General features: G+C 34.5%; 1 protein-coding gene across 2 annotated transcripts in view; it reads left to right on the top strand.

Moving 5' to 3' along the window:
* RGS7 (regulator of G protein signaling 7) overlaps positions 1-13,857 on the top strand; it is a gene marked incomplete at its 5' end in the record, with an annotated part of 639,686 nt that extends 625,829 nt beyond the window's left edge. For both annotated transcript variants that reach the window (XM_081256455.1, XM_081256456.1), the window contains one exon: positions 13,505-13,857. In XM_081256455.1, coding sequence (XP_081112581.1) covers positions 13,505-13,555 — 51 coding nt within the window. In that variant the 3' untranslated portion in view covers positions 13,556-13,857. The remainder of the gene's footprint in view (positions 1-13,504) is intronic.
* Positions 13,858-14,992: the final 1,135 nt, after the last annotated feature.

The raw sequence follows: 14,992 nt of genomic DNA, 5'->3' as shown, positions 1-14,992 counted from the left end.
ACAAGCAGCAAAATGTGGTTTAAAAAAAAGCCCAGACCTGGAAGCCTGACGTTAATATTAGGTTTAAAACCCAGTCTTACACTTTTCTTGCTGTATGAATTTTTAGAAATTTGTTAAACTGCTGAACCTTAATTTCTTCATCTACAATTTCTCTAGCCAGAAATAGCTCTAATCAGTACTTGTGCAAAATAAATAAATAAATAAATAAACAAGAAATACTTTAATTATGCTTTTGAAACATGCTTTATTTACTTAAATTACATCAGAAGTATCTTCCAGTTCATTTCATATTCTTCTACACGATTATATTTATTGACTGCTTGAAATTCTTCTGAATGGATATACCTATAATGCATTTTTCCATTCCTCTATTGGTGGACATTTATTTTGTTCCTTATTTATTTATTTCTTTATTTGTTGTCATTATAGCTCAAAGTGTGGTAAACATTCTTCAAGTTAAATATTGATTTTTTTCTCATACTCATAAAAAATTGAGTTGCTTGGTTAAATGGAATGCAAAATTATGAAAGAAGAGATGTCCATTTATTTTTCTCTCTCTTATCTTTACTTTTGTCCTAATGCAAAAGATACACTAGAGGGAAAAATAACTTATCACAGAAGACAGAAATCAGAGGTCATATTCCTGATTTCCAAAACCACTTGTGTTACACATTAATAACGGTCTTCCTTATCAATTAGTCCTCAATCTCTGAAGAATTATAGTGTTTTCTGGGAGCCTTACACTTTTTTTCAAGATGCTGTCAAAAACACTATGGATTATTTCTAGTCCCTGTTCAAATGATTTTTAACTTGGTTTTATTAAATATGAAATCTAGCGTGAAACTTCCCTAACAATCACTGTGATTGTACACCGAGACTGCCCTCTCCACCCAGTATAACCCTATGAATAATACAGATTCCAGGTTTTGGAAATACAGCCTCACACCAGCTATGGAGCAATACTACAAGAGTGCAATGCCATGTCAAATCTACTCATGCAGACCCCTCAACTGTGCAGTTGAGCTGGACATTGGTTCTCCTTAGGATTGAAACATGGCATTCCTGGTTGAGTGCTCTAGACTTTGCTATATGGGCACATTAGTGTAGATAAGCTGTTGGAAAAGGATCCTAGAGCCCCTAAAAATAAAATTTATAAACTTGTCACTGGGTTTGTTCACCATGAATAATACCAATATAGAAAATTGACTGACCTGGTGATCTATGTTCCACTCATATGCTACATTTTTATCATTGTTTTTATATATTATGTCACTAGTTCCTAGATTATTCATTCATTCAACATATATTGAGTTTTGACTATATGACAGGTGTCAGGGAAGAAGAAATTTTCTTCTACCCTTCTAGGTTCGTCTGGCTGGTCTAAGAATTAAATTGACATGAGACAGATTAATAAGAGAAAAATCAAAAGTTTAATAATATGTATACATGGGAGAGACCCAGGAAAACTAACTCATCAAAATGTCTGAAACTTTTAACTTAAATACTATCTTCAGCTAAAGACAAAAGAGGATGTTGGGGGTAGTGGTTTGGCACCTCCAAGGAGAAGAAGGTAACTGACATGGAGATGGGAAAGCAAATGTTTGGTAGGACATGCAGAAACAATGGGACACATAGAGGAATTTTAACAGACTTTCCCAGGTTTCTCCCTATCTCCTTGCCTAGTTCATATTATAGTTATCTATGGTGATTGCTCCCTTCCTGGAACAGGTTCTCTATTTATATTCTTTAGGCAGTCAGGGGGAAGGTCAAAATTTCTTCCTGAGTGTTTTGGGCCTTGGTTATTTTCAGTTTGAAATAATCCACATGCCAAAGAGACATTTTGGGGTGGCAAATCTTGCTCCCCTACACAGGTTATGTGCTACTCCTTTGTGGTTAGAAAGACATCCTGTTCTTATTTTCACTTCCCTTGATATCAATTTCTACCACAATGAAGTCAGAAAGGGCATTCTCTAGATTGTATTTATACTAATGAAGTTGCACTATAGTTAGACCTCCATGGAGTTAATGAGATCCTCGATTCACATAAACATCCCTCATAATGAAGCAGATCATCTGCTTCACATAAACATCCATCATGATATAAAAGCACTTTAGAAACTGTGAGAGGGAAGGGTTTGATTTTATATTTGTGCACCTGTGAATTTACTCAAAGGAGAGCTTTGTGCATATTCTTTTCTGATTGAGTGCTATAGTTATTGCTTGAGGTTATAAGTATATTCATATAGAAAACTATGTTAGAAAACTCCTAGAGCACCCTAAGTAAATATAATTTATAAACTTGGCATTGGGTTTCCCTACCATAGATATTAAACACATAAAGTGAGTCTGGTCAAGAATGAACTACATTCTCCTCTTTCTTCTCTAGTGGACCTGAAACTCATCTCATTTATCATTTTGTAGTTGGCATATATGGCTATCCATCTTCTTTTATTGAAACTGCTTTGTGGTGATAACTTGCCTGAGAAAGCAGTTTTAGGTTCCCTGCAGCATGATGTAAATTGATTGGTGTGAAATGTATCAAACTATGTAAGCTGTTTAGTTTGGCCAATATATCTTTATTTTCCCCTAGTGGCATGATTAGTTCTTAAGTTGCCACTCAAGTTCTACAAACTATAAATTGTATAGTGTTTTTTGGTCAAAGAGCATCCAGTACAACTCTGGAGGTTCCTAAGGAATGTTTTGAGGCTGCTGAGTAGACAACCCCCAGTAGTAAACTTCCCCCTTCGCTGCTATATATGCCAGAGGCAGAAGTTTCAGTAGTATTTCCCAAAGCACTGCTCTGATGTACCAAAGGCCTTGGGTTGAAGTCAGTGATCATGAGGCCCCAGCTACCTGCATAATTGGAGACCACCCTGGGGGCTCTATTTAACAATTTTATAACCTAGTAGTACCCATGTGTCCAAGCATTATTGGATTCTTTTATCCAACAACAACAAAAAATACTTATTGAGCTCCTATTGTGGGTCAGGCTCCTTCTCCCTAGTTAAGAATACATAAATAATAAAAAATAATAGGAAGCTAGTAGGTAATAATAATAAGTTAATAATAGTAGTAATGACAAATATAAGTAATAATAATAGTTAAAAATAAGAAATAATAGTCACTAACATGTATACCTTAGTCGGTTCATTCTTCTCATGAAAGGTAACTGTTCAATGAACAGAACTAGTTTCCTACCAGCTTCCCATTAGCTTATTTCATGTAAATCATGAAAGTTTTCCTTAAAGCAACACAGAGTAGGCAGGAAGAAGAGATAAGCTTAAGCAAGAGATCTGCTTACTAAATAGTTGGGATAAGCAGCCCTGAAGGAGAGAGAGAACAAAGGTAGAACCAGAAAGAGGGTCTAAGGACTTAACAAATTGAGTTGTGTTCTAGGCAAGACTGCCATGGAGATTTCCAGTTAGAGAAATATAGTACAGAATAAGGTAATCAAAAAGATAGCTCATAATCTGGATCCAAACAATGGGCCATTTTATTTTATTTTATTTTATTTTATTTTATTTTATTTTATTTTTGCGGTACATGGGCCTCTCACTGCTGTGGCCTCTCCCGCTGCAGAGCACAGGCTCCGGACGCACAGGCTCAGCGGCCATAGCTCACAGGCCCAGCCGCTCCATGGCATGTGGGATCCTCCTGGACCGGGGCACGAACCCATGTCCCCTGCATCGGCAGGCGGACTCTCAACCACTGTGCCACCAGGGAAGCCCTGGGCCATTTTATATATGCAGAAGATGAAGTTGGAAGGCAAGTTAAGAGAACCTAGAGATAAGAGGACATGATAGGATCAGTAGCTACTATATTAATTCATATTTGATGATAATGCCAAGAACTTGGGCAATGAGACAGAAGAAGTAAAGGCGGAAGAGTACAACTTTTAGCACCAGTATATTTACATATAGGCTACAGTATTTTTGAGCTAAGTTTACTGGAAGAGTTGATAGTAGAAAAATAAACTTCAGACTGTCTCAATTAGGAATTGAAAGAGTTATATAATAGTTAATAAATTATTTTACATTATCACTTCTATTTTATTTGACAGTTTATGAAATGGAAGTTTTACTCAACTATGACAAAAAATTGTAGCTGAGTAAAGCAAGATGATGGGGAATATTTGTGTATGCTTGTGTACATAACAATATTTGTCAAGTACTTGAAGACAGTCAACTATCAGTCTCAGTATTGATCTCAATGACCTCCCTGGGTTAAATAGAATTTAATAGAATTACATACATTTAAATAGAATTTCATCAATAGCCTGAGGACAATACGTTTGCATATTCTTTTTATAAATGTGTTTTACATAGCTAGGAAAAATATAAATGTAACTTAAATTGATAAAGATTGGGATTATGTCTAAATTTAATTTCCACTAAAAATACATTCATATGTTTAATTATATCTAGATATGAAGTCACTTACTAAGCAGCCCCATATCATCATCAAGCCATCTCATTTGCTGTTATCCATTCTAAAGCCACATGTCCCATTGTATGTGTTCATTAGCATTCCTTTATGAAACACTTTTCAGAAAAGAAAGCCATTTTTATATTTATGACCAGCCATGGGTGTGAATTTTACTTTTCCATAATTTATGCTAGTACTTGGAGGCAATAACTCTAAAATGGGTGATTTAAAATAGCTAGACAATAGACATCTTTATCTAAATTGCATACATGTTTATAGACTCAGATATATTTTGTTTATAAACAAACACCCTGCTGTGTTTTCTTAAGTGTTTGGCAGGTACCATAAAGCAAGCCCAGATTGGGCAAAATCCCATATCCTCTGCATTGTGCATCACATTTTGATTGCTGTTTTTGTCACTGTTGTTTTCCAACGTCCAGAAGTTACCATTATTAAAATAAGCTTGTAGTCATTATTGGAAGTTTAAAACACCATTTCTAAATTGCACTGGCTATTATTTCTGGAGAATAAAAGATCAGCCGTCATTTTTTTGGTTCATCAATTCATTCCAATTTACTTATTTTGGTGTTAAAGATTTTTCTTTCTATTTCATAAGCAATAGAAAAATTACTCAATAGACATGGCTGATGTAAACAGGGATAGCAAGCACCCATTATCAAAATTGTTCACTTGAAATATACATATTAATATCTAGGAGGAACATACTTCCAACACCAGAAAGGACTATTGGGAAGTCTTTATCTTTTCTAATTCTAAATGTCTTCAAAGGACTTTTGGGAGACATTGAAAATGATGAATTTTTGGAGTCTCAAAATTGAAAAGGGATTTAGAGGCATCAATTTCCCCAGGTCCAATCCCCAGCCATGCATGAATCTCCTCTGTAGACTCAGAGACAAGTATGCATCCAGCATTTGCTGGCCTATAAGTTCCAGAGATGTGGTACCTTTAGAACGCAGGGGTAGTCAATTCCATTTTTTAGAATTTCATTCCTTGTTTTCAGAATAATCTCCTTTTTTTAACTTCGGAGTATTGATCCTAGTTCTGTCTCCTGGAGCTAGGCAGAATAATACAAACATTCCAGTAGATCTAGACATCTGTTGAATTACTTGAAGGTGTAATTATATCTCCTCTCAAGTTTTGTTTTTATTTCCATTAGTTAAAATCTAGTTCACCATTTTTCTGTATGGTTCAACTATCCATATCCCATATCTCAAAATAACTAGGGGCTTGGAAAATGCAGATTCCTTGACCTTATCCCAGATAAACTGGGTTAGAATCTCTCTCTCTCTCTCACTGTTTACAAACGCTTCAGAATTCAGTTTAAGAACCATGATCTAGGTAGCAGCCGGACTTCTTACCAAAGGTCAGTGGTTCTCACTTCCTCACTTTAGCTGCAGCAGAATCATTTGGAGAACTTCTCATAACACAGATAGCTAGACCTCACCTCTCAGAAAGGCTAATTAAGTAGTTTTCTGGTAAGGTCCAAGAATTTTAATTTTTTAATAATTCTCAAATGATACTGATACTACCAGTTTGGAGACCACACTTTGAAAACTACTGCCCTAGCCTAACAGAGTCCCTCCACTCTCCCCACTGATAGGTGCCAAGGGAACATCTAGTGTCACATCTGAGAGGCTACTCTCCAGTTGTGCTCACACATTTTTGCAAGCAGCATTTGAATTACATGGATGAGTCAATTGTGTTTGTTCCTATAGCTGTTTACCATAATTGAACTTATAGTAATTACATAATTTATTTAAATGTCATATAAGCTGCTGAAATTTGAGTGTGAAAAGAAAAAGATATTTCTATGAAAACTAAGCTGAACACTTAACAAGACTTAATAAACTTGCCTTAAAGTTGCCATCAAATTAAATCTGAGTGAGCCTTGCATTGGGAAAGTGGGCTTCTAATGTTTTCTCATTCAATAATCTCATGTTCTTTCACCACCTTAATTGCTCACCTCCTATATCCACCCCAGTTAATCAGTAGTCCTCCAAAACTGATAACTGAACACAATACTTGAGAAGTAACAGAACCAGCATAGATTGGAAATATCATCTGCCCAACAGGAAAGAAAGAGCATATATAAATTTTACAATCCAGTCCGAGCATTGTATCAGCTTCCCCACCCCAGCTCCCAGTCACAGCAGCCATATCAAATTGTAGGGTCATTTGGGGCTTAAATTTTTTTTTAATCTAGAATTTCTTTTCTTGTGAGCTCAGATTATGTCTCCCCAATCCTCTCCTTTGCTGCTAGATTGGTTTATTGTTTGTTTATTAATTTTCATGTAAGTTTGGTTCTTTATCCTTCTTTCCGTTAAGTTTTATCTTGTAAGTTATAGCCTTACATAATTTTTTGGAGTATCTCTTTGTTACCCTTTTAACTAAGATTAGCAAATTGACATCATACATTCGTTTTAGCAGAATTCCATCAGTTTAATCATGCAAATTATTGATTAAAATGCCATAAAGTACAGGGAGGAAGACAGAGTTCCACTACTCCAAAAATTAGCACACCTTGACGGTAGTTGTTTATTTAGTTATGAACCTCACCTTTTTCTGTGTCATCCACAGAGATACCATGAAAGACTGCTAAATGCCTTACTTAGTCCAAGAACCTTTGTTTAAAGCAACTTCCTGTCCTCAAGTCTGGTAAACTCTTTTTAAAAATGAGTAAATGAGCGTGTACATGAGAAAGATCTAATATGGTTTATCTGGGGAGTTCTTAGCAAAAAAATAATCAGAAGAGCAGTACGTCATTAGAAAAATGAGCAAAGGTCTTGAACAGTTTTAACAGAGGAAATACAAATAGTCAATAAATACATAAGAAATCAAAAAGAAAATCTATATAATAACCAAGTTTAATTCAAAAAGCAAAAAAACACTTTTTCCTTCAAATAGGTTAGTTTTTAAAATAATCATATCTAGGATAAGAAAATTGGTGATTTCATACATTGTTAATAGGAATATGAATTGCTAATCACTTTCTCGAATAGAACTTTACAGAACATGTCAAACCCTTCAAAAATCTTCTCTCGCTTTCAATCAGTAATTCAACTTCTAATAATTTAATTCTAACAAAACTCTGATGTTTACACACAAACAAGAATATTCATTGCATCATGTAATTGCCAAAAATGACACAATCTGTATATACAACAATAGTGAATTCCTTAAATGCATCAAGGTATATCAACCTGATGCAGCTATTAAAAATTAGATTTCAGAGCATTGACTTTCATCTTTTTTGCCACCCACATATGACATAGTAATACATATATGTTTGTGAGTGTTTGTGTGTGTATGTATATATAAACTGTACTTGTGTCCATTTATATGTGTGTAGGACTAAAATAACATTTCAGAAACAATACATTCCCTTATTATGTGCAACACACCCTGATATATTTTTATCTATTCTATGATATGCAATTTTTTTCTTAATGTTGGTAGCATCTTTCTAAATTGATTTCCTTTCCCACTAATGTCATGAATTTCAACAAAACATTGTTTTAGAAGAAATATATGTTACATGGGTAATTGATCAAAATAGGATAATTTTAATAAGCATGTTGCTCATAATAAGCCATAATACTATGCACAGTATAATATCAGTTTTGTAAAAAAATAAAATAACATTTTTGTATAAAAAGTAAAATGATATATTAGCATGTAAATAACTGTATTTTGGGTAAAGTTTATTTCTCTTTATATTTTTCTATGTTTTCCTCATTTTCTCTAATGGATATACACTTTCTATTTCAGGAAAATATTCTTAACTAAGGAAATGAAAGTATTTGGCTTTACTTTTTCTATCTCAAACCACACAGGGAGCTAGTAATAAGTGCTTACATATAAATGTATTCATAAACCATCTCTTTTAAGTACATAATAACAGAATTTTTTCCAGCATTCAACATTAAGTATACCAGCCTCCAAACTAGCTACAGAATCCCCTTCCTTTCTTTCTTCCTCCTTTCCTTCCTTTCTTTTTCTTTCTTTTTTCCTTTCTTTCTTAAATCTCAATAATTGAGCTTTCTTTAATTGTCTAGAAACTCACACTTTTCAGTTTTGCTAAAATTATTCACGGTGATTCAGTAAACTCACCTGCAGATTAACCTAGGAGGCTTGGTTTCATTTAAAGCAGGGAAGGTCTTTCTAAACCCCTAGCCTAGTTCAATTCCTTCTTAACACATTCCCGGTTAGTTTCATTGATATGAACAAGCAGGGCAAAATAAGAGTTGAAAAGACCCAAATTCCATCAGTTAATTATTTAATAGGGTGTGACCAAGTGCTCCCATTTCTCATCCTACCTTGCCTCTCCTCCCCCAAGATAAAAGTTACTTGTCCCAATACATTTGAATCTCATTACCCTGGTTTCTAGAAGCTTATTCTTAAAATGTGATTTCCAGCCAAGGAACTCAGCTCATGCAAAGCAAGCACATATTTGGGGACTTCTATAATATTAATATTGTTTAACAGGTATCAATTGCTTCACCAAGCCAGGTAACTTAGAGAATTGTACAAAATAGCATGTACAAAAAATGTACAAGTACTGGCAAAGAGTCCAGAGAGGGAAACTGCAGAAGAACTTAAGGGGCAATTAGAAGACTTCAGCCAAAACCTGAGTAAGAAGTTCAACTGAAGAGTGAGTAGAACCTGAGCTGAGAGAGTAACAGGTGCAAAAGCCAGCCAAAGAACCATTCTGTGGAGTGACAGTAGGTAGTTTGAAAGGCCAGGGAAACCAGGTTATGAAGGATTTTGAAACCCAGGCAAAGACATTTATATTTTTTAAGTGAAACCAGGGCAATTTTCAGTATGAGAGTAAAAGAGTAAACAGATAACATCCTTTAGTTCAACCTGTTTTAAGAGCATACATGTCCTATCTGTAGTCCAACAGCATCTCATTACCACCAAGGAGTCAGCTCTTTTTATTACACAGCTGTGGGGCTGAGCACAGGTTAGACAACTGGGTCATATACACCAGTAGAAAGTCAATGACAAGATTTTCCCTCTCTTGGTCCCAGACTCTCACTGTGGCCTCTGGAGCCTACATGGCATTATAGAATATACTTCTAAGTCTACAGCAACATATGGGAAAGACTAGGAGGCAATGATAAGAAACACACAAGTAGGAATTATAAGAGTTAAGATGTTAACATTTTTTAATCCAAAAGATGCTGATAATTTCCTATTCTTCTCTTTAAGCTCTTCCATGCCTATCTTCTAAAAATCCATCCCTTCATTTATTGTTGGTTTGTTTAGTGTCCTGTAGACTCAGAAAGACTGCTGTATGTTGGTATGACAGTAATAAAACAAATTGTTGGTCACTCAAGCAAATATAGCTTCTCTCTACTTCCTTTATGGATTAATGTCTAAAGGAAAGGAGTGTGGAAATTTGCCTCCATCTCAAGGTTCTCAGACTGGAGCTAAGAGCCTGACCTTTATGTCCATTACTACTGGCTCACAGCTCTTTGTCAACTTTATGTTATCACTTTAAGACCAAGAAAGATGTTAAAAAATCAGGTGAAATTCATAACTTTTGATAGTTAACTTGAGAAGGCGAAGAACCAGCAATGGGTAGCTTTGTTTGGGGAGTTTTATTTTCCTAATTATAACAAAATCTCTATGCAACATTTAAGATAGGAAGGAATTAGTTTGGTGGAGATGAAATTTTATTGAGACACTAGAAAACCTTCTTTGTTTATGTGGTAGCTGTATTGTAGATTAGCCAGAGGCTCTGTCTTCACTTAAGTGCCAGTTAAAGTCAGGTTAATTTTGTCCTGAAATTGATCATGTGCTTCTTTTGGTAACATACTGTCCATTAACTAGATATTACAAAATCTCAAAGGATCTTGAGTTTTTATTCTGTTTTGTTTTGAGTTTCTGTCTTTGTCTTTCTCTATGGATTTCCATTTACAATATAATCTATTTCCTTTATTTTTTTAATTTTTATTTTATATTGGAGTATAGTTGATTAACAATGTTCTGTTAGTCTCAGGTGTACAGCAAAGTGATTCAGTTATACATTACATGTATCTATTCTTTTTCAAATTCTTTTCCTTTAGAATCTAATAAGAAAGAGTATAAATCATATAACACAAATGTAGTCATTTGGTTAAAAATAATTATTATTCATACGGAATTCAGTTGTAAGCAATTTGGTAAAAACTGTTATTGGTAAGGGATTTTTAGCCCTTTTAGTTTCTAGAATTAAGATTTTAGAACTTAACTATGAAAATTTCCAAAAAAAAACAAACAAACCAGAAAATTTCCCAGATTCTTCAACTTAGAAAAGTTATGAAAAGATAATTAGCAAGATTATCTTTTAAGGTGATTTCATACAGCCTCCAAGGAAACACACTGAAAAGGATTGTTACAAAATATCTGATGTGCAAGTATATTCTTTCCTACCCACAAGAAAGGATTAGTGTTCTTTTTAAGATTTTCCAGTAGAGTGAGCAACTGGTATTTCTTTATGCACTAGAGAGCACCTAGGTATTTTTCTTTCCAGTATGTGAAAAAGGCAAGATTTGCACAGGTCTTACAGATAGATCCAAGTAATCTAGGTCTTCAAATCTAGATGACTCACTTGGGTGTCCATGCTATTTACTTCGACCCCTGAGTGGGGCACTTAAGTTCTTTTTACTATTAGTTACACCCAAATTTGCCTTTTAATTGTCTCAATACACAAAACAAATACCCTTATTACATATTTGGTGAGTCCATATCTCACAAGTGTTTCATTGTGTGGCTATGTTAAGATGTATACATGTGTTCTCCCATTTCTGTTCATCTGTTTTCCTATTGTCACAAACCTGAGGTTTAGGCCTCATTCCATGAATGAGTGTTTTTAAATTATCTCCTGGGACAACAGCTTACCAAGCTAAACTTTTACCTCCCCCCTTTTAATGAAGCCTATACCAGGACAAATACTAATGGCTTCAAGGATATTTGGGGGAAAAAAGTAGAAAGAGAACAATGTTACTATTTGTTACATTTACAAAGATGACACAGTTTCCACCCATCCAAATGAAAAATGACTCTGAGTTGCAAATGGTTTCCTATTTCAATGTAACTATGCTATTCATCTTTCCAATAGTTTGAAACAAATTACATTAATCTGTAGTTTTAAAATAAATAGTTTTATATTAACATCTTTATCCTCCTCCTCAACTGTATAAGAATTCACTCTTATGCTTCAACCAGTATATGGTTCTCTCCATCTCACAAATGGCATTAGAAACAGTAAGTGCTTTTTAAAAATACGTTAGCCTCAGAATGAATATATATGCACACATGTTAATAACATAAAACAGTAGTAAATATATGAAATAATATAGTCTTCAAGTACAGAAAAGTAGTTTTTCTATTCCAACATTATTTGATTAACCTATTGCTCAGGTATGGAGTGTTAAAAGTAGTATAATGTCAGCTTCCAATTCATGAGAAATTTTCTGCTCTTCTCAGAGTCAGAATTGTGACTTTGGGTCTCAGTGTCCTAATGAGAAAGAATAATAATAATAATAATAGTAATAATATAATAAGGTAATAGGTAACAAAAACTGAGTACACAGAATGTTCTGAGAACAGTTTTAAGTAATTTACTTGTATTATTCTTCACAACAAGCTTTAAAAATAGGTACTACTATTATCCCCATTGTATGAATGAGGAAACAGGCACAGAAGTGGTGGCAAGAAGAAACAAAGCATATTTTGTTTATAAGGCCAATGTAAAGTAGGGTATCCTGTGAAAAATCTGTGTTTTCTTTCATATTTTTCTTCCCATAGAGTGATTAGAGCATAGCTAAGTGGGAAAGATCTTTGCTAAACTTTGGATCTTTTACTATCAGTTGCTAAAAACTAAGTTTTGAACCCTTTCTCCAATTAAAAGAGAATGATGCTTCGCTTTCATCACTGCTGTTCAAGTATACAAAAAGGCCTTGTCAATTACTGTACAGTATGTAAAGAAAGTTTGATTTTGGAATTATTAATAATTTCTTAAATATATCATTCTTTTCCCAAAATATGGTCATGAATGATGATTTCTCTCCCCAAACCACACCACCCATTTATCAAACTCTGAGCCACATTAGGTGGTAAATCAAGACTATTGCTATGACTAAGTTATTACTAAGTATTATATTTCTTTAAAAATCTTTTGATTTTCCATTATTATTTTATCCTCTGAGAAGTACAAATTCCATCTATTTTTATACTAGAACATACAATGAGGGATAAAACAGAAATAACCAATTAATGATCTGCTATTCTGATCAGAAATTTAAAATTTCTTACCTCTCTAGAGTATTTGTAATTTACAGGGACAGTTTTGGTTATCAAGGTTTTCAAAAAATGAATATGTATATTAGGTATTAACATAAAATGTAGAATCAGAATATATGGGATTTTTCTGGGATTGGGGTTGGAAGAAATCAAGTGGAAAAGGAAAGTGTCTACAGTTTGAAGTACAGAACAAATAAACTTTTAACTTTAGATGTATAATTGGCACTGGTTGTTTATTTTTCCATTACAATATAGGATAGGGGATAGATTCAATCTTGAGCAATCTCCCCCTCAAAAATCATTTTATTTAATTAAATCATACCCTCTGCATACCTAGATATTTATAAATGCAACACTAATTTCAGCAGTGGAACAAGAATGCATTCACATTGCAGAGAAGCTTCCTAAGGTTTGTTGTAACATGTTTATAACCAGTTGCAAACCTAGGTGTTGCATCATCGCTAAGCCTCAGTGGAACATTTTGGACATGTTTTATGATTTGCTGATTTGTGCTGTGAACCCATCAGTCTGTTTGCAGTGGGGAGGAAGTGGGTGGCAGGGGTGGGAGGATGGAAGAAGGGAGGATCATTTTGTTTGATGTGTTGGTGGAGGGAGGGAGGGAACTTGGTCATGAAGTTTGAACTAAGATGCACCGAAAGGGTTCCATTTTGACCCTTGCACAAAATCAGCTGCAACAAATAGATGCTACTCATAAGCAGGTTTTCAGTGATCATATTGGTTTTTTTTCTTGTTTATATTTTTTTCTCAGGGGAAATCTCTCACGTCAAAGAGGTTAACAAGCCTCGTTCAGTCCTATTAAAAGGATCATCTTGTAGCATGAAAGTGAACTGGAGTCACTGAATATACTTTGTAGTTCTTTGTTGTTACCTGCAGCAGAGGACATTAGACCAAGATGTTGCATGAGCAAAGGACCTGAATTGTTCTTTCTTTGTGTACATTAAGGCACTGCCATCTCCAAGGGACTCTACCATCTCGATGCCTCCATTTCAAAATGTCTGCTAACTTCCTCCTTGTACTAAGCTGGATCTGTGTCTTTTCCTTTTTTAACGATTCAAGTGAAGTAAATCTTCCCCCCCCCTTCTCTCTATCTTAAAGCTTCTTCTAGACACACAGTTCACTAAAAATTCAGTCACAAACTGGAAGAATTGTAAAAGGAAAAGAAGCATATATCAATAAGTATACATACAGCTTCACATTTATTAAATAAATTAGCACAGAAAATTTCATTTCACCAATATATCACAGTCAGAAACAAGCTTATGTCTTTGTCTGTTGTCTGTATATTCTTGGTTAATGTTTCTCGCATTTATTTTTATACCATATTTAAATGAAACACCTTTTACTCCAAATGTATTAAAGTTGATCCCTTCTCTGTAAATTTGTGAATGTTTATATTGTTGTTTTATCTTTCATTAAAAGATGCATAATCTCGTTGCTTTTGTAACTTTTGACTTCTGTGCTAATTGAAAATGAACATGCTGCGAAAGCATCAACAAATGCAGTCACAATGTAAGCTCTCACCCTGGAAGTTTATTTCAGGGTTTCAAGACAAGCTTGGATGGTGCCGCAGCCAGGAGCAGACTGAAAGTGATTCATCTGGGAGCTCACCCAGGATCAGGTAGATGCTTTTACTCCCCTGGAAAACAACACAAATTGGCCTTCCACATTTTCAGAGCTATTTATGAGGTCTTTCTAATTATGAATATGCATCTCTATGTTTTACAAATGCATATTTTATTAGAATTATGTTTTAGTGTGACTTTTCAACTCAGGAACAGATTCTTCTCTTTAAGTATAATTCTAAAATGCCTAGATCGGTGGCTCTTAACTCTGGTGGTTACAAATTCCTTTGAGAACATGATGGTAATTACTAACATTTAGTGAGTGCTTACTAAGTACCTACCACTGTACTATGAGCTTCACATGCCCATAAAATCCTCACATTTAATCCACACAGCAGGCCTATAAGATTATTTCTGCAATTTTGAGAATATTGAAGCAGAGGAAGGTTAAGTAACTTGTTCAGAGTCACACAGCCTAATGATGGGTTGGGAAACAAATCCAGAAGATGGACTCTAGAGCCCACTGTACTACGCTGATCCACTATACTACACAAATTCTTTTGGTAAAAGATAAGTGAAAATCCATACACACTCTCACATAGGAAATATTTGCACTGAATTTTAAGACATTCATAGAATACCCTCTGAATTTCATCCAAGGACCCCAGGTAAGA

Source organism: Mesoplodon bidens (assembly GCF_964165515.1).
Source record: "Mesoplodon bidens genome assembly, chromosome: 2".
In the NCBI taxonomy this organism is placed as follows: Eukaryota; Metazoa; Chordata; class Mammalia; order Artiodactyla; family Ziphiidae; genus Mesoplodon; species Mesoplodon bidens.
The sequence above is the reverse complement of the archived record's forward strand: the minus strand, read 5'-3'. Positions and strand labels throughout refer to the sequence as shown.